Genomic DNA, 25,840 nt, shown 5'->3' with positions numbered 1-25,840 from the left:
CAAATCTTGGGCTGGGCATCATGATGATGTACACAAACTTCTTACGTATACAGGAAGTACTGACAAAGAAGAAAATGGATCATTGGCTGTATATTGATGTAGAAAGTGAGACGAAGTATCCCTGCACGTGATGTATTGAATTCTACTTTCTTCAATATTGTAGTGAAATGATTCACTCACCAAAATAAATTTTATTTGTGTACAGAATGTCTTGTTGTTATTAAAAAGTTATGGCTTTACCATGGCCCTGGGTGGTCTCATGTTATTGAGAATTCTTAGCAAAGTCTTTGTTGTAGGTATCTTGATTTGTCATATTTCAAAACATAAATTCGTTCAATGTTAAGAATAACGTACTAATAAATGCTATAGCAAAATTTTCTGTTTCAGCACACAATGTAAGTTTGTGCTTTGGGTCATCACAAGAATTTTTTGTGTAAGCAAACTTTTCATCATAACGCAAGTAGAATAAAAACTATGCAAATTTCATTTTGATGGTACATCGTTATTGTTTCTTTTAACTCATATGCCTGTGATGAAAGGATTCTGCATTTAAGCTTTCCTTGCACTTTAGACTGTACGTTAGCTGCGTACACATTTTCTTTATTTTGAACAGATCAACTTACTCTTTGAGCGATGGAACGAAGCAATGTTTATACCGAAGTATTTGTTTTCCAATACATTCTCCAAGTAGCAGCCGATATATGAAGTAAGTTTGTTGTCATTTTTTCAACAAGCTATAGAAAACTTAACAAACAAGCAAGACTCATTCTTTCTTTCAAATTTTTATCGAAGCATTAAGCAAATCTGTAACGTCTCTAAGTTCAAGGTTTATTTGATTAATGATATGTACCGTTCAAAAAGTATTACACTGCTGATCTTTCTCATGAAAAGAAAAGTCAAAAAGTTGGCTGTAAATTTTAGTCAGTTTAAATCTCGCTACAAATCATGATAGTTTCTTTTTCTTTCATCTTCCCTTTAAAACTTTGCTAATATTACCTATACTATACCCAAATAAAAAATTTATATATTAATCATAAAGTTATGAACGATGAATGTAGTTACATCGCAAATGTTTCTTAATCGCAAATGGTCTCATTAAAGTATTCACAATTATTGGTCTCGCTTTTGAAGTTACGTAGAAACAAAAAGTTATAAGTATTGTAGTAAAAATCGTTATAATTTTTTTTGACCACACAGTTGTTTGTCACTTTGGAATTTATTCTTCCAATAAAAACTATTAGCACTATTCGTACATTTTTAATCAAATTGAGTTTAGAACATATTATCTATCATACAGGTTTACTAGCACTAGTACGAAGTGAAAAGATTGAATGCCCAGGTTTTTAAATGGAAACAGTTCTAGTCTTTTTAAACAACGCCTTTATACTGTTTCGATAATCTGGAAGCCTCAGTGCATACACAATTGGATTGGCAGCAAAATTCACCATGGCAACTGGTTGGTAGTAGTAAGAAAAACGCCAAACCAATTCACTTTGTATTTTTTCAAGCCTTTGAATAAACTGCACTGTTTGGGCGACAAAATAAGGAAATGCAGTTACCAGTAATAAGACATTCAGCACAATGATTGTCTTTACAATTTTAAAGTGTTTAGTGTTGTACTGTGTAGCATTTACTTTAGTGTCTTGTCGACTTTGCAATACAACCTTAAGTATGAAACACCTCAATATGATATGAAGTAAAACAGTGATTACCAAGACAGCAAATCCTGTGATATAAGTGTACATAACCTGTTCATTTTTCTTGCTGTAAATTGGTGTGAGTTCAGCAAATCCCATGCAAATGGCAATCAACCAAACTGTGGCGCATAATATGTAAATTTTCTTCGAAGATAACATTTGTTGTTTGTATTTGGGATACTTTGCAATTATGTAAGTTTGCCATGTGAGTGATGTCAAGTGAAAAAATGAGCCCGCAACCCCAAACATCCAAAAGAAAAGGACAGAATAAATGACAGCATCTGATGGTTTGACCTCAAACAATCTACCCAATCCAACAATCATGAATTGAGACAAAGATACAGTGAAATCAGCTATAGATAAGCTTAAGATAGTAATCCACGGTCCTCGTCTTAGCTTGTTTAGAGGATCCTTCAAAATAAGAACAACAAGAAGACCATTTGTTAGGACACCAACTGTGGAGACCACCATCGTTGTTATTAATGTTTCTTGGCCAAGTGAAAAACTCTTCATGGGCTTCATATGAAATATAGAAAGAGGAAAAGACGTCAAATGTTTTCATATACATTCATAAATGCACATAGATAAATGGTAATTTTTACAGTCGTACACTGAGAATCATGAACTAGTTGTTTGATGAATTTTCTTCGCTCATTACTGTGAAGACACTTTACTGAACCGCGCACTTCATTACACTTCATTTCCGTTTAGGTCAGGAAAGTTAGGTCCTGACTATTTAGAAGCAACTAGAGAAATTGATTTACATGACACATTCAAAAATCTACAATTGTGGATAGATCTTTTCCTGGAAGAAGCACTTTGATGACGCTACGTTTGAATTTTATATTCTTGATGGTATCGTAAAATAGAAAACTATTTATCTGGACACGCGCCTTTTAATTTTTATTCAAAATCGTATAAATAGTGAGAGCGATTTCAAACATTCAACGTTTTGTGAAAAGATGGATATTTGAAACTGGATTTTCAGCGTTTTTTAGAAGTCTGGTTTGTATAAGCAACTTGAGAATTTTTTTATGCCTACCACATTGTCGCCAACATACGCATTTTAAAGTTTGAACATCTCCTAGTTCTTAATTGTATCTATACATGTTTAACGTTTGTACTATGAGATAGTGATAAGATCTGTAGAAAAAAATAACTGCAGTAGATTATATACTTACAAAACTTTGATTGCGTAAACCAGATGAATTCCTTGAGTTATTTATATGATTTGGTTGAGTCGAATTACGCGTTTCCAAAAAATCACCAAAATTGGTCACTGGATATACTGAGATCAAACTTGTAAGAATAAGGAATCCGTAAATAAAGGAAGGATAGACGTTTTGGAAATATCGTGAGAGTACCATAGTGAGATCTCAGACAGTTTAATCAACTGTTCTAATTTCTTGTCTCTGGGATGACTGGCATTGACTGAATGGTTTAATGCAATTTGATCACTTGTATTCATACAGTCGTTATAATGTTTATGACACGTCAACACGTATCTCGATATTTTTGCATCCGCGTTTTTTTAAATTGGCCTCGTGACGTCCACATGCATGTGGTGGATTCACATGTACATCCCACATACGTAAGTGATTTTAAAAATTCATTTCCTGTAAACGATAATTGGCCCCATCTTTTTTGTTGCAATATTCTCCAGAAGAAGGGGGAAATTTGTGTAGCATTGTTGTTATAGTGCAAAGAAACATTTAATTTCAGCTCTCAAGAGGCTTATATTGGACTTACTCCCTCCCCCGAATTCCTATACAACTTTTCGCTGGCATTTCAAATATACCAAGATGAAAATAACAAATCTTTCTTCTTTTTTTCAAGGTTTTCATCTCAGCAAAGCTGCTATATTTCCAGGTACCTGATATGTACGTGCTTTGATTGATTTAAACATATCCTAATGTTACAATCCATTCCCCCTAAGTGCTAGTGATCACAACATTTAGCAAAATGTTTTAATAAAAAAATGATAATTCCCATTCACAGGTCATGGTAACTTATATGTCTCCTCAACTATTTGTAACTTATTCTCTTCTTTACATGCATGTATGATACCTAATTTATACATAACCCTAAAATTTTAAGTATAACATTATAGTTTACTTGCTAACAACAGCAAATGGAAAATGTTCTAAGCAACTAAATAAAAATAATTTAACTGACATTGCAAGCTTACTAAAGAAATAGGCGAAGTTAATAAACCAATCTTAGAGATAAAAAAAATGGGTTGTAAACTACATATTGTCTTGAATGCAATAATTGGACAAACGATACTTACTAGTATTATAAAGCAACCATGCATTGTTATGAATAAACATTCAATTACCTCTTTGTAAAATTATATCACTGTTTAAAAACTGCTGTGATTTGCAATAGAAAGTACAACTATTTAAAGGTTTAAGGCTACGTGACTCTTAATCAAAAACATTTTGTAAATCACATAATCACATAACCTCATGTTAAAAAATATTAATCATCACCGCTTATCAGTCAGTCAGTTAATATAATTCCAGATATGCTAAAACGTGATATTTACGTAAGATTTCAGATAAAAAACAGAATTTTGACAATGAAATTCGTAAGATTATACATCGGGAATTCAATAATCACAAAAAATCGTAATCATTAAATGTGATAAGTAATTTTTGAACTATAAACATCAGTCGCGTGAATGATTTGACATACCCTAGATCCGCCCCTGCATGTTATGACAATAACAAACATACGTACTGATGAATACCATATCCAAATGCTGTAGCAAGGTGTAGTGATAACATTATCTTTATAAAATAAAAATAGAATAAAAATATTTTTAAGCATTGAAACATATTCTAGATCATAACTGCCTCTAAACTTGGAAAGCGAGCTGTGAATTATCTTGTCTTGACAACTATGAGGCAAATTCGATTCTTGCACGAGCGATTTTCAAATGAAGATGAACGCGGATATTTTACAGGTATCGAAATCATTTTGATGTCAAATTGATTTAAATAACTTTATTTATCCATGACAGATATTTGAGATAAGTAAAACGTCGCCAAATGTCTTAAATATTCGAAAATCCTTGTTTGTAAACGTTATCCGACATACATTTTTATAGTAATTTGTATCTCTAGTGGGTAACCGGAAGTGCATTTTGCATATATAATTAGGCTTCACATTTAAAAACAAAAGCTCAAAATAATTCGCGATTTCGCTGCCAAGCAAGAAACCCGATGTAGTGTTCATCGCAGAAACATAGCTTACATGATACTTGTAATCTTGAGATATCTGAGTATAACATTGTTTATAAAAACAAAGCTTTTGGACCACATGGAGGTGTTGTATATGTCTATATATAAAAAATTTATTCAGTTTACAGTTCTTGACTAATTTAGTTCGACCACGTTTGAGGCTTTTTGGGTTAAAATTATGCCAATCAACTAGTTATAAACTAATTAGTTAATTCAATTACAGCAATGGACATTTTTATATTCTTGGTGTGAAGTCGTTTGAATTTTGCTTTTAATAGACTAAACTTTTGCTATCTTCTGATTACCAGAAACATCTTGAAATATACCTAAATGATACAACCAAACATCGGACATGATCTTAACAAATCTTTATAGTTTCTACAATAAGAATTCTATATCAGCTTTCCTTCATTTAATTTATCAGAATATAATGTAATGTTATCTTATCAAGGCGTTACATTTACTTTTCCCAACATTTAAGCCAACGAACGCCTATTTTGTCTTATTCAACATAAACAAGCAAATGAAACAAAACTTCTACAATCTGATTTGTAAATTTTCATGTGTAAGACCAACTCTTAATTATGGAGCTAAGGTTTTTTTAACAAACTCCCAAAATACCGAGGAAACGGTAATAAAATTCAAACATGTTAATAAAAACAATAAAAATCATAAGGCCGTATCTTTGTTTTTACATAACAATAAACTTTTAATGTCTTAAATTAAGTTGCACAAAATAATTTGCCACGTATCAACTCAAAGGATGCAACCATTTGGCGATTAACTTTTCAAAACGTTAAGTGATTTGAAAGATCTAATGTTCAAAGTTTGGAGCCATCAACTAGTAAAAGGTTTGTAAGACTAAAGATAAAGAATTATCGTGTGTGTTAACGATCTGTAAATGAGATCTTAAATAGAAATTGCTCGTCATATTTAATTGATAAATTTTTGATAAATATTGGTCACACCCAAGTACTATAAAATATACATCATAGATACCCGTAGGAATTTGCAATCCTGTAATTGTACACAAATCAAACCAAGTTACAAATAAAAACATATTAACTGCTTACCAAAAATCACTGCCATTCATCTAAAATATGGCGTGTTTATCTTGATGTGTTTAATTATAATTTAATTTATGTTTGTAAAAAGTATTTTTGCCTTTTACCAACGTTATTATTTTGGAAATGTAGCTTTTTTAAATGTTTATCAATAAACCTTTTATACTAAAGATTTCAACAAGCACACTTTAGACGTTCATGACATATGATTGTGCAATGATATTGTGTTATTCAACAGGCAAGAGTACCACTAGTATAAAAATAAAGTGACATATCGAGCTGTAGTTTTTTACCAATCGCTACCAAGTACCTTGAAAATGGTATAATGTAATACAATTTACACTTTCATTTCTATTGATGAATTCGATCCAAATTAAATTCAAACATGCTAATAAAAACAATAAAAATCATAAGGCCGTATCTTTGCTTTTACATAACAATTATCTTTTAATGTTTTAAATTCAGTTGCACAAAATAATTTGCTACGTATCAACTCAACGGACGAAGCCATTTGACACTTAACTTATCAGAACGTTAAGAGATCTGAAAGATCGAATGTTCAAAGCTTCAACCGTCGACCAGTAAAAGGTTTGTAAGACAAAAGACAAAGAATTATCGTGTGTGTTCACGATGTATAAATGAGATCTTAAATAAAGTTGTTCGTCAAAAATATATTTAATAACTTTTAATAAATATTAGTCTCAACTTAGTACTATAAATATACATCATAGGTACCCGTAGCAACTTGTGATCCTGTTGTTGTATACCAATTAAACAAAGTTACAATTACAAACAATTTGCTTACCAAAAAATGACTGTCATCTGAAGGAAGGCGTGTTTATCATGATGTGCTTGCTTGCTAAGGAATTTAAATTGCTTGTTAGCATGCAATTATATTTATCTTTGGGTCCGGACGGTATATTTATAAAATATGTTTTATTTCATTATACTTGTGATAGTATCAAATGACATTTATGAATCAGGAAGAAAATTTGGTTTGAAATTGCAAATGGACTCATGCATGTCTACATTGAATATTTTAAATATTTAGTTTTTTTTTAAATATTTAGTCGTTTTGTAACGTTGCAATTATCTTTCGTTGAGCTGTTAACGCTAAGTTGATACATGAAAATTCATAGCAGTAAATAAATAAAACTGAGAATCTTTGGTTTCTGCTTTGAAAAAACCGAGCTTTTGGACCACAAGGTGGTGTACAGCAGAAATTCTTATATAATTATGCCACGTTTGAGGCTCTTCTCATTAAAATTAGACCGATTAACTAATTATAAACTAATTATTCAATTCAATTACAGCAATGAATGTTTTTGTATTTTGGGTGTGGAATCGTGCTGACTTGTGATTTTGATAAACTTAACTTTTGCCACCTTACGAATCAATTCAGATTACCAGAAACAGCTTGTAGTTAAATATACCTGAAAGATACAACCAAACATTGAATTTGAGGCTAAGAAATCTGTATAATTTCTACAAGACTACAACAAGAATTCTCTATCACCTTCCCTTCATTTGATTTATCAGAATATAATGAAATGTCACCTTATCCAACTGTGAGATTTACTTTTCCCAATATTAGAGAAAACAAACGCATATTTTAGATAAGACTTAGTGTATTTCACTAAATGGGGATCTTGTAAAATATATATTGAGAGACAAAATACAGAGGTCATTTGTTTACGAATGACAAACAACAATAAAAGTTGGGTCCAGGCCCCTTATTAATCAACGATTGTCCCATTATGCTCCATCCCCTAAGTCTTTTCTAGTATAGGCAAGCGTAATATAAAGTTGTTCTTTGATATTTGTTCATCCTCTCAATTTTCTAACAGCCCTTTCTTGTTGAAGTTGAGTAATCTGCGTAGAACTAGTGGTTCTTTCTTGCTAGGCTTTGTGGTCGCAGGTGTAGGTTCTCTGGCATCTTCAGGTATCTTGGTTGCGTTTGGTGAAGTTCCATCTGCGGGTATATATGTTCGGTAGTGATGCTGACTCCGAGGTATCAGTCTGTGTCGTCGATCATAGACGTGGTAATGACGGTGTTGGTTTTCTGTTGGCTGGTGTCAATTTGCTGGGAGTAAGGTTCTCCATTGAGACTTTTGGTATCAGCAGCAGGTCCGTATCAATAGTATATTTGGGTGACTGCTCTTGTACAGGTGTGAATTGCCGGAGAAATTTTTTTGTTTCTTAGTGTAATTCTGTTGGACCCGTCGACTTTTACGCAGTTTTGATCATGTTAAAGGACTTCGATGACTGTTCCAGTCTTGTCCCATTTCGTAGTCTACGGTCCTGTTTGGTTCTGTATTCTTACGTGATGTCCAATGAACAGAGGTGGTAGTCTTCTTGTGTGTTCTGACCAACGTTCCGCCTCTTGAGCATTGAGTGTTTCGCTCTAGGTTGCGTGTTGCCTATAACGGCCGGAGGAAATTGGTATGAAATCCTTAATAGGTCTACCTAAGACGCTTTGGACCGGTGATAATTTCGTATTGGTATCAGGCGTGTTACGATATTGTAGAACAGCAATTTGTAAGGCGTTTGTGTTGAGGCTGCCAGTTGGGCCGGTATTGTTCGTGATGAGGCGTTTCACAGTTTTAACGGCAACCTCAGCGCGTCAATTTGAGTGCGGGAATGCAACGGAGACGAGGTGGTGGTGTATCCCCATTATTTGCGGAACTGCCGTGTTTTGACGGCGGTGAATTCTGGTCTGCCGTCAGTAGCGCATTCGTCTTTGATCCCAAAGGTGGTTTCGCACAATCTGTGCGAAGTGCTGGTTCACTGTTCTAAAACTTCACACTAATGATGGGACTGTATTTTGAATATAATATTTTAACACTTCAATAAGATATTTACAGTGTTGTGCACGATTTTACGTTCCAAGCGTTGGTTCTTCGCGATACGGCATGATTAAATGATTACGGACAACCGTCAATCCTAGAACTGCGTTTTCGAAATTTATTGCCTTCTGCAAAACGACTCTAATTTATCAAATTTGTATGACCAGTTCTTACACCAATAACGTCAACTTTTCCGAGCTCCCGAACCAACGCTTGCAAGCTATATTTATGTATAATTATTCAAAAGTGGTTTTTGAGCGTTTACATATGACGCGCAACTTTGCCATTCCGTTTCTCATTACATCCTACTGCAATGACGCATTGCGGTGAGGAAGTGTTCTCTTAACATGACTATACTATTTTACATCAATTTAACATCCGTTATATCTTATAATCTATAATATGACACAATCACACACTACATGATTTGACATGACAATTTACAACACACTCCCCACCTTGATTAGTCCCACTAATCAAGCATAATCCGTGTCTTCCATACAGAATGAAGAGCAGCGGCTCTCTTGCGTCTATCCTCATGTTCTGCCTCCTTTTTTCTCTGTCCTTTTTCATTCTCTTTTCGCTCATATTCCCTTTCATCGTGCTTTAACAGTGTAGGAAAGAGCTTTTGGACGGGACGATTGGGGTGAAGGACTTTACCTTTCTTAACTAGCCTGACCTTAGCGCCTCTTACCACCCCATCTCTCCCTAAAAACAACTCCTCTATTACACCTATCCTCCAATTTCCTCTTTTGACATTATCCTCATAAACAGTCACGACATCTCCCTTCTCTACTACCCTAATGGCATTGTCCTTGTCCTGCTTATGAAACTCTCTTATACCAAGCAAATACTCTTTACGCCACCTATTCCAGAAATACATTTTTTTCTCACTCAAATACTGATGCCGTTTTTTACAGCGATCCTCATCAGACTCCTCATCACCAGACCTTTCGTCTGACATGGACAACAACCTTCTTCCCGTCACCAAAGGCGACGGAGTTAGTGGTTCACTACCCACCTCGTCGTACGTATAAGTCAATGGCCTAGAATTTAATGTTGCCTCAACTTCTACCAACACTGTCTACTGACAGTGTCAACCTGTGTTCATCAAATGTCAACCTAGCATTTCCTAGTACCTTCTTCAAGCACCTCTTCACTGAACTAACCATACTTTCTAAAAATCCACGCCACCAGGGAGCTCTTTCCAGATTGAATTTCCACTCTATCCTATTGTTTCCCAAATACCCTTGCACACTCGCACTATTATAGAGGTTTTCTAAAGTCTTGACTGTTGCTTTGAAAGTTTTTGCATTTTCTGATACCATTAATGATGGGGTCCCCCTTCTAGCTGACAATCGTCTAAGGCATCTCATGAATTCATCCGCAGACAAATCTTTAACTAGGTCTAAATGTATGGCCCTAGTTACGCAACAGGAAAACAATGTGATGTATACTTTGTCTGTCCCTCTTGATGTATTGTTCACATAAGGTGGTCCAGCAAAATCTACCCCTGTCTTCGAAAATGGTTCTGCTTGCTCTACTCTGAATGCCGGAAGGTTTGCTTTGTTAGGTCAATTATATGGTTTACCCTCTAATTTCTTACACACGACACATTTGTTGAGAATTGATTTTACCTTCTGTCTGCCTTCTGGAATCCAGAACCTTGACCTTATCTTTGCTAAAGTTGCCCTAACTCCGCTATGATGTACCTTTTTGTGGCAATGCTCAACTATTAATTCCGTCAATCTACCTTCCTTTGGTAATAAGATTGGAAACTTCGTTTCCTCGTCCAAGTCTGATTCTGCTAGCCTACCCTGACATTTTAGTAACCCCTCATCTTCTAGTACCTTGAGTTGTACCTCTAACTGCTTGAACATATCCTCTTTCTTTAGCCTGTCTTGTGAAGCCTTCAACCAAAGTTTTTCTGCTTTACTTATCTCCTGACTCCATAATTCCGTGGAAGGTTAAATCTTCATGTTTGTCTTTGATCCTAGCGATCAAATTCCTGACAAATCGTGTGACCCATGCCGTTACCCGAAATAACTTCTCAACCCTACTGTATCTCTCTATAGAGATCACGTTCTGAATACCTATTTCTTTGTTAGAATCTACTACTAATAGTGCTGTTCGCTTTTCTTCTTCTTTACTCTCCTCAGTTACGCCTACCTCTGATTGCAGCCATTCTCTTTCTACGCTACTCAGCCACCTTGGTCCTGTCCACCAAAGTGATTCTGCAAATTGCGCTGTGTGATGCCTAAGCGTGGCGTTGAGTAAATATGGCGAAGCATTTAATCCAAACACTACTCTGCAAAACCTGTAAATAACAACCTCTAAATTAGCATTAGTCGCATCTCTAACCCACAGAAATCTTAAATAGTCCCTGTCTGCTTTGTCTACTTCTACGTTCAAAAATGCTTTTTGTATGTCTCCTACCAAGGCCACTCTGTTCTCCTTAAATCTAATTAATATATCAAACAACAACGGTGTTAATGATGGTACTACATGAAGACAGTCATTCAACGAAGTCCCTTTTTTACCCTCTTTTGATGATGCATCATACTGTATTCTTAGCTTAGTTGTTTTGGTATCTTTACGTATCACCGCTTGATGGGGAAGATAACGAACATTCATCCCCGGCTCTTACTCGTCAATCCTTTCAATGACACCCATTTTTAGTTGATCCCTAATAATTTTATCATATTCCTTTAACAAATCAGGCTCATTTGACAAGCGCTTAATTTGCCCTTTCATGCGTGCTAAACTATTGGCATAGTTACTTGGTAAATGCCCATAACCCTGCTTCCACGGCAATTTAACAGAGTACTTATGCCCATTAAACTCAATTTTATCTAACAAGGCTTTGTACACATCGTCACTTTCCCTGACCCCAAGTGTTTCTAAATCCCACAACTTGTTCACCTGCCTGTTTATGCTGTTCGTATTCTGGGTTGCAGTCTGCGAAACTAAATTAACATGTGCGTTTTTGACTTTCGAGCTCCTTTCAGTGGACCGCTTACAACCCATCCTAAACAAGTGTCAAACGCAACTGGCTCATCCTTTTTGCCCCTAATTATTTCTTCTTTCTGAAAAGCCCAAATGTTATCTGCTCCTCTCAAAACATCTACTTCCATTATCTCCTGCTTCAAACTTACATCTGACAAAAACAAATCTTTCAAATAAGAATACTGCTCCTTAGCCACTTCAATATGCTCATTTTTTACCGTACAAATACGTGGAACCATTAATGCCTCTAAAATTTTGCAATTACCCCTAACTGACGCGACCACGCAATTGACGACCTCCGTCGTCTTACCTTCAATTGTTCCCCCACCAAAGGTTTTGACCTTTAACCATTCCTGCCTTTCGACATAAAGCTTCGCATCTTGTTTTGCTGTTTGTCACGAAAGACTTCTGACTTCCCGAGTCAAAAAGCACTCGCACTCTCTTCCTATTCCGAACTACAAGAATTCCTTGCACAGTCTGCAAGGGTACCCTAGTATTTGTACTCACATGCACGTTACTCAGATTTACCTGCTCTTTTTTTCTGCGATACCACTCTGTTTTTCAGCCTTCTCTTCCTCCTTTTTTCCTTTGTCACATATAGACACATGATGACCCTCCCCACATCCATACATTTAGTACGTGCACGACAATCCTTTGCTAAATGACCTTTCTTTAGACAAACAAAACATCTTTTAAACTTACGAAGAAATTGCATACGTTCCGTCCTTTTATCTTCTTGCACTCTTCGTGTTTGTGCTCCCCACAGCAGAAAGCTCAAAACAATCTGTTTTTGCGGCTGGCAAACAATCCGCTAGCTGTTCCTGGTTCCTGTCGTCTTCTTCGTTGATCTTCGTCCTTCTCCCCAACTGCTAATTTGTGGCATTCCCGCAGCTCCACTTAGACTCGCAACGCGTCGACAAAATCTTTCATGCCCCACTCTAAATAGTCTCTTCCCCTGGTAATCGTCAGTTTTAATGAGTCCGGTATTTTTGTTAGAAGATTGGGCACGACTATCTCGCAATACATCTCCTCCTTTACATCGAGTGCCTCGAGTCCTCAATAATTCGTTTCCACGGCATTAAAGAACTTGCGCAGCCTCGTCTTATTTTCGCTGTACACGGGTTTTAGGTTCATCATATGATTCACATGTGCCCTTTGCAAGTAGTATAAGACATGGGGGTATTAGCGCAAATTAAGACCATGGTTCAAATGGGAAACCAACGCAAAAGGTCATGTAAACAAAGCTGCGCAAAAAAAATCATTGTTTCAAAATAGTGGTAAAAAGGCCGTGTTTTCAAAGGGATACCAACGCAAAAGGCCATGTAAACAAATCTGTGCAAAAAGCCCATGTTTCCAAAGTAGTGGAGAAAAAAAGGTGGTAAAAATCTCGAGGTTACAATCTATCGTTTGAAAATATGGAATCTATATGTTTTTGAAATATATAGGTGCGTTTAAATTTTACAAACAGTCTTTACAAATAAATGTTAACAAAGCATCGGTTCGGAGGGGCTCGGCAGCGAAAATTTTAGCGTAGCTAAAATTGAGCAGGGGATGGAGCCCCGAGAATCCTCAGCGACGGTGGGTGATTCACGAAGTGAATCAGGAGCGCACCCGTAGTGTCCGAAGGACGACGGACATGACATATGCTCTTTACAAAATATGGAATCTATATATTTTTGAAATATGTAGGTGCGTTTAAATTTTACAAGCAATCTTTACAAATAAATGTTAACAAAGCATCGGTTCGGAGAAAATTCGGCAGCACAGATCATGATGTGATATCACGAAGTGATATTACTCCATGATCGAGCAGGGGAATGGAATTTTCGAGAATCCTAGGACTACCGGGGAAAATTTTCACGAAGTGAAAATTCGGAACCCAAAGTGATATTCGATGAATTCGAAGAATTCGAGAATGGCAGAGGCTTAACATATGCTCTTTTACAAAACTATGGAATCTATATGTTTTTTTTTAATTTGTCCGTCAAGCGCGTGTCACATGTACATGTTTAACAATGGTTGCTTAATGGAGCTAGTACATTTCATCAGCGCATGTATAACAATACAATGTTTTACAAAATATGGAATCTATATGTTTTTTTTAATTTGTCCGCCAAGCGCGTGTCTTAGTGCATGTTTTTAATAATGGTTGTTTAATGTAACCAGCACATGTAAATATCAGCGCATGTATAATAATACAATGTTTTACAAACTGCCTGCAGCAAACAGTTATTACAAAAGGTATATATGCGGTAAACCGTTTTGTATTAATTACTGGTTACAAACAGTTATGTGATATGTAGTCAAACATGAGGAGCAGGTATGTATGATTTTACTCCAACAGAGGCCTACGCTACATGCTTACTACACATTATAACTGTTTGTTAATATTTAGTTATTTAAACCGATATTATAATGACCATAAGCATAACTTGTAGAACCATCATCTAATATATAACGTTTATCATCAAAACAGCTGAGTGATACTTTATTAATTTCATAACTACTAAGTTGATGGTTCACACTTCTAATAGTTTTCATTGTATGATGCATTTGTTTCTTTCCAAACAGTGTTTTTTTATAGTCTTCATGTTGTATTTCGTTCTTAATAATATTTTTCTTAATTCCTTTAGCTTTTTTATCTCCTTTATTATTATCTTTAATATAACTATACATCTTGCTTCTTAAACCAACAAATTCTTTAACTACTATTCCAGCAGCTTCATCTTTAAATTTACCAATAACTTTTTTATTAGTTTTATCATAATATTGTGAATCTTCTGAGTAATCACTGAAATCAAATTTATCTTTATCAACCCAAAAATCTTGATAGACATCTTCAGTTTCGATTTCATATGTTAGACTATCTGTGTCTGCGAAAAGAAGTTTATCTTTATCACCATACCGCTTCTTGATATAATTGTAGTGAAAATCATACATCAACGTTTTACTTAAATCTAAGATACACATGCCAACATATGCCGGCCTATTAAGGGTTAGTGTCACAAGCACTGCATCAAAAGCTTCATTCATAAATTGTTTCTTAGTCATAGTATTACTCATATATAATAGGAAATATTTTATTCAAATGAATCTAAATTATATTGTTTATTTTTTTGTATCAAAACATGTTTTTCATTAGTTCTTTCTTCTCTCGCTTTATCGTTTGTTAATTTTTCCTGCCTTTTATCATTTTTCCTTGTATAATAGAGACTAGCAATAGCAGTTAATACTCCAATAGTTCCAAATAAGAATCCGTAATTAATATTCCAGCTATTGTCCTCAATTTTCTTTTTATTTTCTAATTCAATCCTATCTCGCATCTTTTTTTCTTTAGAAGCTTTCGATATAAGAGCTAAGCGTTTACCAGCCTCAACTCTAAGAGGGTCTTTCTCTTTCTTAACTGTAGTTATCTTTAGGTTTTCTTCAGACATATTATATAATACTGTAGATTTTGTTCACAGATAACTTATAGATAACTCACAGATAACTCACAGATAATCTTATAGATAACTCACAGATCATTTATATTTATTGTTATATTTACTCACCATACCATCTATAGTAGTACAATTGTCTATTATAATATCATCGATAACTTTTATGTCTGATATAAATATCACTTCATCATAAGGTAATCCTCTTAAATATGATCTTATATCCATAAATATTTTTTCATATGATGTATATGCAAATTTACACATTTCTAAGTTATTATTAATCTTACTCTTAACCATATAACCTTGAACTAAAGCACCTAGGCCACTCAGGCAGGCTATAATTACCGGGTTGACGGTTATACTACCAGCAATAGCACCAGTCGATACTAGAAAAATACTTCCCATGTTTAATGATAGTCTAATTTTCTTTAATTTATTATACTTCCATTTATAACAGGTATACATTTTGTGATAGTACAAATACAACTTTTTCAGCTTTTCAAATTCTTTTTCACTTAGTTTACTCGAAATATGATCAAAATCTAGAACTTTTTTCATATTATATTATAAAACATATTTAACTAATATGAATGATGATAGCGTTGATATACCGAGTAAAGTAATCATTTCTGCTTGATGTGGATTATTATTTACTATCATTTTTGTATGTTTATGTACTACTGGTTTTTTATGCACTTCATCTAGAGTATCTAGGTGTTGTGAGGGTGTATTATCTTGATGTACTTTTTTTGGTTCTTCCTTTTTAATTCCATAATAATTTATTTTAGAATTAATACCGAATTTCATAGTTTTATTAGCTAATGTTAAAATATTATTATACCCATCAATCTTTTTATCTAATATGATCATACGGCTGGGTATTAAAATCATACCAGGGCTGATTGCCATATTTCAAATAACATTAGTGTCTTTAATACTCTTTCTCATGTTAGATATCAATACAGTCGTATCATCCTGTACTATAGTATCCTCTAATAATTTCCTAAAAACTTTTTGAGTTTGCATGCTCTTAGCTCCATGATCAAGGTGCTAAAACTACTAGTAAATTTTCTAAGGCTTTAGCAAATATAGGTAAAAAATTATGGCCAGTATTAGGACCATTATTGAATATTATCGCTCAGGCTATATCTTTGGGAGCTAAAGGTTTAGCATGGGTAGCTTCTAATCTTTGGGTTTTAGCTATTGCTGCTGCTTTGTTAATATATGACCAGTATAAACAAAGAAAAAAATAAAATATGTTTTAATATATATATGAACAGATTACAAGAAGAGCTTTTACCTGGTTATAAAAGGAGTACTATGACAAAAATTAAAGGTAATAGAACTTTTTATAGTATAACCTTTAACCCAAATAGTGTTAAACCGAATGAACAAATTTATGTTAATATACCAAAATTAAAACGACGATTTTTTGAGAGCAACATGTTTCGACATTATCGTTCTGATAATGTCGAAACATGTTTGCTCTCAAAAAAATCGTCGTTTTTCTCAAGTGTTTTTTAAAATTGCTGCTAATTAGAAATTATGGTAAAACCAAATAGTTGCTTAGTGCCTGGTTCAGTTAATCTATCGTTTGATCTTAAAATCAGTAATACAAAAAGTCACTTTCTAAATAATCTCAGTCAGATTTTACAAAATAGACTACAGATTAAAGTTGCCGGTGAGACATTATACGACTGTAATAACCACAATGTTATAAGTATATACAGAGACTTGTGGATGCCGAAAAGTGATAGACAAGGTCTTATTGAATATGGCATATGTAACCAAAATCTAAGAAAACTTATTTCTAAGGATGATAGTGCTGCAACAAGTGGAGATTCACAAAAAGTATCTGATAAATTAATGTATGATATTTATGGTGTAAGACAGAAAATTAATATTGATAATATTATTAAAGACCATGGTCTGTATTGTCCTTTCAATATGAATAATAACTTTCAATACATAATAACATTACCACCAAGTGATTAAGTACTTATAGCTCAAAGCGGCCAAACTATCGGTGATTATGAATTAGAAAATATTCAGCTGGAATATGAAACTATTGAAAATCAAGAAATTGCATATGAGGTGACAAATCTATATTCTATAGGAAGAAGTCTATTTTATGAACATATAACCCTCTTAAAAAAGGAAAAATGGGATAAGTCAAGTACATTACAGAATGTTAACGTTAATGTTCCCCGTAAAAGTATGAAAGGCATTGTACTACTATTCACAGAAAATTCAATTAGTGATAGTGAAAAATTTGAATTTCCATTAATTGATGAAGTCAAAATAACTATTGAGGGAGTGCCAAACGTTGTTTACGCCCAAGGCATGAATAAAACACTATTTTATGAAGAAGCAAGAAAATTTTTTGATAGAACTATCCTGATAGATTGCTTCATGACAATTGAAAAATTTTATAAGGATAAATTTTCACTGGTTATTGATCTACGCACCTTTCAAGAAAAAAATATTGCTGGTAACGGTAAACGAATCATTAATACTCAAAATGGTGTTTTACTAGAGATTAAAAAAAGAGCATATACAAAAGATTTAAACTGCTACATCTATGTTGTTAGTGATGCTCTTGTTCATTTTGTTAATAATGATTTACAAAGTATTCAATACTAAAATAACCAGTAATATATAAATGAATACACCTTTTAATATGATTATTTTAGGTATGACTAATTGCGGAAAATCTTTTTACCTTCTTAATATGTTAGAAAAAAACTTTAATAGACATTTTGATTATATTATTCTAATATGTCCAACGCTATCATATAATAAAACCTATCAAGAATGGAAATATATAAATGATTCTGATTTAATTAAGGTAGAATGTGACCAAGATCAGGTAGATATTGTTTTAAAATATGTTAGTGATGCCTATAAAGGAAGCAATAGTATAATAATACTTGATGACTGTGCTAGTTGCTTAGATGTTAAAAATAGGACATCTGAATTAGTTCGTTTAGCATTCAGTGCTCGTCATTATGGGCTTTCTACTATTGTGGTTACGCAGCAATTGACTAGTATTTCTAAACCTTATCGAGAAAATATAAGTTATTTAGTTACATTTTATAATACAAACCGCAATGATATGAAAACCATATTTGATGATTATCTTTATGGTGTTGAAAAAGATGATATAGAAGAAATAACCAAAAAATTGAAAAATAATAAGTATGCACATTTAGAAATTCAACTTGTATACCCATACCAATGGAAAATTGTTATTCCGCAATAAAACATGTGTTATATATATATATGCCAAAGCGTAAAGAGCCAGAAAAAATTGACGATCTAATTAATGAGATTGATTCCGCAAATGATATTATCAAAGATGCGGTATGTGATGAAAATATACAAGATAAACCGCAAGAAAGTTTTAATAAAAGAGATCAACTACTTAAACTAGCTGAAAATGGTGATTTAGACAAGTCAGTTGCTTACATTAAAAAAGCTAGTCAAAAAATTATTGATAAATTGTACACTGAATACGAGAAAAAACGATTACAAAAAACTAATGAGTTTTTAACTGATTTAGTTATATCAAAATTTTCAGATATATTAAAAGGGTTTGATGCTATTGAAGATCCTAAAGAATTAACAAAACAGCTTAAATCAGACGACCTTTTAAAACGAGATGTGTACAGTTTAGTAGAAAAAGTATCACCACTGATACCTTTTTTAGGATTTTTTCCTGCTAGTATAATAACAATTAAACATGTTTACGAACATAAAAATAATAAATCGGATATAAAATCTGAGGAATAATATAAATGAGTTTATTTTATGGGTATGATAAAACAGATATTAATGTAAATATACAAGGATCTGTAGATAAAACACATCTATCAGATAACTACTATACTAAAACTCAAGCTGATGGTAAATTTAATGACTACTATACTAAAACGCAAGCTGATAATAAATATGCTTTGACTTCTAATTTACTAAAATATTATACTAAAACACAAGTTGATAATAAATATGTTTTTGTTTCAAGATTAGCCAACTATTATACAAAGAATGAAACAAATGGTAAGTATGCTTTAAGTTCTAATTTAAATAAATATTACACAAAGACTGAAATAGATGGTAAGTATGTTTTGACTTCTAATTTAACTAACTATTATACTAAAACACAATCTGATGGTAAATTCAATGACTACTATACTAAAACACAAGCTGATGGTAATTATGCTTTGACTTCTAATTTAAATAACTATTATACTAAAACACAAGCTGATGGCAAGTATGCTTTGACTTCTAATTTAAATAACTATTATACTAAAACACAAGCTGATGGTAAATTTAATGAGTACTATACTAAAACACAAGCTGATGGTAAGTATGCTTTCACTTCTAATTTAAATAACTATTATACTAAAACACAAGCTGATGGTAAGTATGCTTTGACTTCTAATTTAAATAACTATTATACTAAAACACAAGCTGATAGCAAGTATGCTTTGACTTCTAATTTATCCAAATTCTATACAAAAAATGAAATCGATAGCAGAGTAAATGGTAAAGTAGTATACCATAGTAATCAATTAAATTACAACTCAAATGTTAGTAGCCAACAAGATATTATAAATATTCTTTTTAACAATATTAAATTTATTGAATTTACACTTCTATTTGTAAATACATCTGATAAATCTAAAATAATTAAATTAGATATTATGGTAGATAAGATTAATAAAAAATTTATCATTAAAATAACAAATGATAACGAAAAAAAGATAGCTGATGCAATACTAGATTTATATCATGTATACTGTGCTGATGATGATTTAATCAATATTTCTATTATTATTGATCCAAAAGTATCTAACTCTTCAATTAATTATAATGAATGGAAAATAAAATGGCTTAAAGCATTTAATGGATTATCCAAAATACAAGTTTATTCACAACATACATCTACATTATCTATGGTATATAATGGTTTTTCATCAAATTTTGCGGCCACTATAGAAGATAATATTTTAGCAACTAAAAAATTTGTAAATGATGAAATCGAAAAATTAAAAAAATTTATTAAAGATAACTATCAATCTAAAACTGAAGATGAAGATGAATAATAATCCTCATGTTTGACTATATATCACATAACTGTTTGTAACCAGTAATTAATACAAAACGGTTTACCGCATATATACCTTTTGTAATAACTGTTTGCTGCAGGCAGTTTGTAAAACATTGTATTATACATGCGCTGATATTTACATGTGCTGGTTACATTAAACAACCATTATTAAAAACATGCACTAAGACACGCGCTTGACGGACAAATTAAAAAAAACATATAGATTCCATATTTTGTAAAACATTGTATTGTTATACATGCGCTGATGAAATGTACTAGCTCCATTAAGCAACCATTGTTAAACATGTACATGTGACACGCGCTTGACGGACAAATTAAAAAAAAAACATATAGATTCCATAGTTTTGTAAAAGAGCATATGTTAAGCCTCTGCCATTCTCGAATTCTTCGAATTCATCGAATATCACTTTGGGCTCCGAATTTTCTCTTCGAGAAAATTTTCCCCGCCGAGCCCTAAGGATTCTCGAAAATTCCATTCACCTGCTCGATCATGGAGTAATATCACTTCGTGATATCACATCATGATCTGTGCTGCCGAATTTTCTCCGAACCGATGCTTTGTTAACATTTATTTGTAAAGACTGTTTGTAAAATTTAAACGCACCTATATATTTCAAAAACATATAGATTCCATATTTTCAAACGATAGATTGTAACCTCAAGATTTTTACCACCTTTTTTTCTCCACTACTTTGGAAACATGGGCTTTTTGCACAGATTTGTTTACATGGCCTTTTGCGTTGGTATCCCTTTGAAAACACGGCCTTTTTACCACTATTTTGAAACAATGACTTTTTTTGCGCAGCTTTGTTTACATGACCTTTTGCGTTGGTTTCCCATTTGAACCATGGTCTTAATTTGCGCTAATACCCCCATGTCTTATACTACTTGCAAAGGGCACATGTGAATCATATGATGAACCTAAAACCCGTGTACAGCGAAAATAAGACGAGGCTGCGCAAGTTCTTTAATGCCGTGGAAACGAATTATTGAGGACTCGAGGCACTCGATGTAAAGGAGGAGATGTATTGCGAGATAGTCGTGCCCAATCTTCTAACAAAAATACCGGACTCATTAAAACTGACGATTACCAGGGGAAGAGACTATTTAGAGTGGGGCATGAAAGATTTTGTCGACGCGTTGCGAGTCTAAGTGGAGCTGCGGGAATGCCACAAATTAGCAGTTGGGGAGAAGGACGAAGATCAACGAAGAAGACGACAGGAACCAGGAACAGCTAGCGGATTGTTTGCCAGCCGCAAAAACAGATTGTTTTGAGCTTTCTGCTGTGGGGAGCACAAACACGAAGAGTGCAAGAAGATAAAAGGACTTTTTTGCGAAGCTTTGTTTACATGACCTTTTGCGTTGGTTTCCCATTTGAACCATGGTCTTAATTTGCGCTAATACCCCCATGTCTTATACTACTTTTGCACCATCAATTTGTTTCCGTATCTGCGTTCTAACACTTTCAGGGCTTCTGCATAATTGATCGAAGTCAGAGCAATTCCCGAAATTGCTGACTTGGCCAGCTCCTCCACTAGTTCCCTCAGACAGGTGAATTTGTCGACCTCAGACAATCCGTCATTGTTGTGAATTGAATTTTCAAGAGAGTCCCAGAATCCACGCCAATCTTGTATCTTGCAGAAGAACTTTTTCACCTCCAGTTTGGGCAGCTTTACCCTGCAGCGTGCTCTACTGGATACTGTACTTGCTGATGTGTTGGCGAGTTCTTCATTTCGCTTGTTTGTCTCTAACGTGCTCAGCGCTTCTTTTTTTTTGACCAACGCGCCCAAAACTTCGCAGCTGTATTCCGATAAGCCGTCAATATCTGCCGCAATATCTTCATCTTTTTCTAACAAGCTCTGAATCTCATCGTACAACTTCGAAATTGTATCAAATTTCTGTAGGAGTACAAGCCGCATTTTTTCCAGTTCGACTTTCCTTGATGGCGCATTATCGTTTACCACACTTCTCACCTTGTTCACAACTATTGTGGCGTACGATTTGTGCCCACACTGTAAATTTTGGGGGGTGAAAATTACCCTTAAAGTTAGGAGTTAAATGAGTGCCACAGAATGCCCCGGTTTTAAAGGGTAACATTTTATGGGGGTAATATTTATTTAAGGGTAAAATTTACGGTGGTAATATTTAGTTAGGGGTAAATTCTATTAAGGGGTAAAATTTATCAAGGCGTAAAATTTATGGGGGTAAATTTTAAAGGGGTGATTTTGATGAACATGCAATTCCCCCATAAATTTGGGGTATAAAGAAATTACACAGAATGCTGCATTTTTTAGGGCACAAATACAGGAGGTAATGCTTCAATGGGGCTAAAACGAACTCTGAATCTATAATAAGAATAAAATAAAATAGATCAAAAAAACAATCTCTTTATTTCAACAGAAAAGGAATGAGCGTAGCTATCTCGAGAATGGAGTGAAGGGTGGCAAATATTAAAAATGCGCGTTATTGACAATAAAAAAGATTTGATTCAAAGAAAAGTAACGGAGGGGTGCACTCCTCGACTGTCGCTTTTTTGTCAGCTCTGACATCGTGAACAACCCTGTATCCTTTTTATATGTTCTTCTTATATACTGCTTCTAGATCCGGCTCGAAGGACCACGTTTCGCACAATTTGTACGAAGTGCTGGTTCACTGTTCTTAAAACTTCATTCGAAAGATGGGACTGTATTTTGAATATAATATTTAACACCTCGATATGATATTTACAGTGATTGTGCACGATTTTTATGTTACGGAGTTCCAAGCGTTGGTTCTTCGCGATACGGAATATTTAAACTGATATCGTTAAGATTACGGACAACCGTCAATCCTTAAACTGCGTTTTCGAACTTTATTGCCTTATGCAATACAACTCTAATTTATCGAATTTGTATGACCAGTTCCTACAACAATAACGTCAACTTTTCCGAGCGCCCGAACCAACGCTTGCAAGCTTTATTTTTATTTATGTATAATTATTCGGAAGTGGTTTTAAGCGTTTACATATGACTTTCAACTTTGCCATTCCGTTTCTACCTACATCCTACCGCAATTACGCATTGCGGCGAGGAAGTGTTCTGTTAACATGACTACAGTATTTTACATCAATTTAATAATATCAGTTATATCTCATAATCTATAGGACACAGTCACACGCTACATAATTTGACATGACAATTTACAACACACTGAATTTGGTTTTGCCACTTATCTTGAATGTAATTATATTCATATGTACAATTCCATAATCTATTTTTGCTATATCTACCACAATTTTTTATGGATTGCAAAACTTAATGTTTGTCCAAAGTGTGCTAAATACAACTATACAACGACAAAATTCGCTCAACTAATGAGATTTAACCATGATGTTTGCGATCGCTTGCAAAGCTAGCGCTTGTATATATTAATATCTTCAGTTGTTTTGTAGGGATGTCTGATTATGCGCAGAAAGTAAACAATGTTTTGTTTTTATAGAAATTGTTCATGCTAGCTGCGTACAATCCGAACATATGTATGGAGATAAATGAGATGGATGGAAGACGGTCGGTTGGTGTTCTGCTTTTTGCAGTAAAACATGTAGTTTTATAGCTTGCGCACAGGTAGGTAATGAACAAAAACTGCTAGAAATGCATCCAAAAACGATTTTACAAATAATTCTTGTACGCCAAGTAATATAAACTTTCGTTTCAAGATTTCAAGTACAATTAAAATAAGTAGAAAAAAAAAACTTATCTACATGTTTTGTTTGCCATATTGCCTATGAAGAGTGCTAAATTGTTTTCATTATTTTTTCATTCTTGTTTACGATGCAGAAGCAGTTGGTCGTATTTTTTCATTGTCAAAAATTTTGTTTTTGTAGATGGAATCAAGAGAAAACAGAAATCTAATTTACATTCAGCAAATAATTAATGTGGTACAAAAGGAACTTGCTCAATTTTTCATCAAAGAATGGAACTCTCGTTACATATTAACACATGGAGAATGGGATGATACCAAAAATAGTGGCAAAAAATTTTACACTTTAGAATCAGGTAGGAGGTTGGATAAAAATCTACAGTTAAAATATCAGGAGGGAGACACCAGTAAGTGGAGCTGCACAACATTATTTGATGCTATACTTTTTTCAAATTCAATTGGAAACCATCTTGACACAAAAACAAAGGATGCTGTTCATGCACTTCGAGTTGAAAGAAGCAAGTACGCACATTGGTATGAAAGGGAATGCTCAGATGATGATTTTGACGATATAGTCAATATCATTGAAAAATCATTTCAAGATTTGAAATTTTCTCTCGATGGAATCATTGAAATAAAGAATCATCGAAAAAATTTTAATTCGTTCCGAGTTCTTCCTTCAAAATCTAATCATTTTATTGTTAAACGCACTGAATTACGAGATAAAATTATAAAAGATCTTGAACAATTAAGGAATAATAACAATGATAAACTGACATATTTTTACATCACTGGTAACCCTGGCAGTGGTAAATCTCAACTTGCAAGACAGGTTTGTGAGAAAATATCGTGTGATTGGGAAAATAGAACTTCGTTTGTAATGACTCTCGATGGAAAAAATGAAGAATCTCTTTTAAAAACTTACTGTGAACTTGGATACCATTTAAACTGTGACAAAAATAAGATTAAAAAGTTTGAAGATGAAAACTGTTCCATCACAGACAAAGTGAAGAATTTGCGATCGTTAGTATCCGCATCATTAAAATTCTGGCAAAACTGGTTGATCATTGTAGACAACGTGGTACAGCTCAGCAAAATTTCCTCATTACTTCCCCAAGTTGGTGATCCCACGTGGATAAATGGACAAATCATAGTAACTATCCAGAACACAGATGCCGTACCTCAAGATGTTGAGTTTAACAAACATATTTCTATCAGAAGTGGAATGAATAATAAAGAATGTTTTCAATTGTTGAATTATTACACTAAAGATGAAAATACTGATGATCAATTGTTGAATGAAGTATCGCACGCATTAGATCGTCAACCGCTGGCTTTGGTTGCTGCTGGTAATTATGTCAGTCGCGTAAAAAAAACCAACCTTTCATTTACTTGGAGTCAATATTTAAAGAAAATATCTTCTGAAGAACAAGAAAACATGGACGCCAATTTTATTAAATTTAACTCGGTATATCCTAGAAGTATGTTACAAGCTTCACTTTTAGCTGTCAGACAAAATGCTGAAGAATCCTCATTATTGGCAAATGTTGTTCACTTTTTTTCTGTGATATCGTTTGATCCTATACCACGAGACATAATTCTTTGTTATGTACAAGAAATAGATCCCAAGCACTCAAAGGAAGATATATGTCTTTGTTTAAAGGACTGCTCATTGTTCTTGCATTCAGAAAATAATGACATTAGTCTACATCGCATTGTTCACAAAGCAA

General features: G+C 33.7%; 1 protein-coding gene and 1 long non-coding RNA gene across 2 annotated transcripts; one reads left to right on the top strand and one right to left on the bottom strand.

Annotated features, from left to right (window-relative positions):
* The first annotated feature begins 22 nt into the window (after positions 1 to 22).
* Positions 23 to 24,731, top strand: LOC124449730. Its single transcript, XR_006949549.1, has 5 exons — positions 23 to 292; positions 614 to 706; positions 3,534 to 3,566; positions 23,910 to 24,034; positions 24,295 to 24,731. It is a non-coding gene; the product is annotated as an uncharacterized LOC124449730 (long non-coding RNA).
* LOC124449682 lies at positions 1,198 to 3,159 on the bottom strand. The gene is made up of 2 exons (XM_047000643.1): positions 2,879 to 3,159; positions 1,198 to 2,213 (listed from the first exon to the last, which is right to left on the bottom strand). Exons 1-2 carry the CDS (start codon positions 3,062 to 3,064, stop codon positions 1,344 to 1,346), a joined length of 1,056 nt encoding a protein of 351 aa, XP_046856599.1. The 5' UTR covers positions 3,065 to 3,159; the 3' UTR covers positions 1,198 to 1,343.
* Positions 24,732 to 25,840: the final 1,109 nt, after the last annotated feature.

The sequence above is a fragment of the Xenia sp. Carnegie-2017 genome, unplaced genomic scaffold, assembly GCF_021976095.1.
Source record: "Xenia sp. Carnegie-2017 unplaced genomic scaffold, XeniaSp_v1 HiC_scaffold_23, whole genome shotgun sequence".
NCBI classification, from domain to species: domain Eukaryota; kingdom Metazoa; phylum Cnidaria; class Anthozoa; order Malacalcyonacea; family Xeniidae; genus Xenia; species Xenia sp. Carnegie-2017.
The sequence above is the reverse complement of the archived record's forward strand: the minus strand, read 5'-3'. Positions and strand labels throughout refer to the sequence as shown.

Bases quoted from the DNA above. Each gene is read 5' to 3' on its own strand.
- LOC124449682 (XM_047000643.1), bottom strand. From the start codon at position 3,064: ATGGTACTCTCACGATATTTCCAAAACGTCTATCCTTCCTTTATTTAC. The intron at 2,214-2,878 runs GTAAGTATATAA...TTTCATATGAAG, and splicing joins GTTTACGCAATCAAAGTTTT to CCCATGAAGAGTTTTTCACT.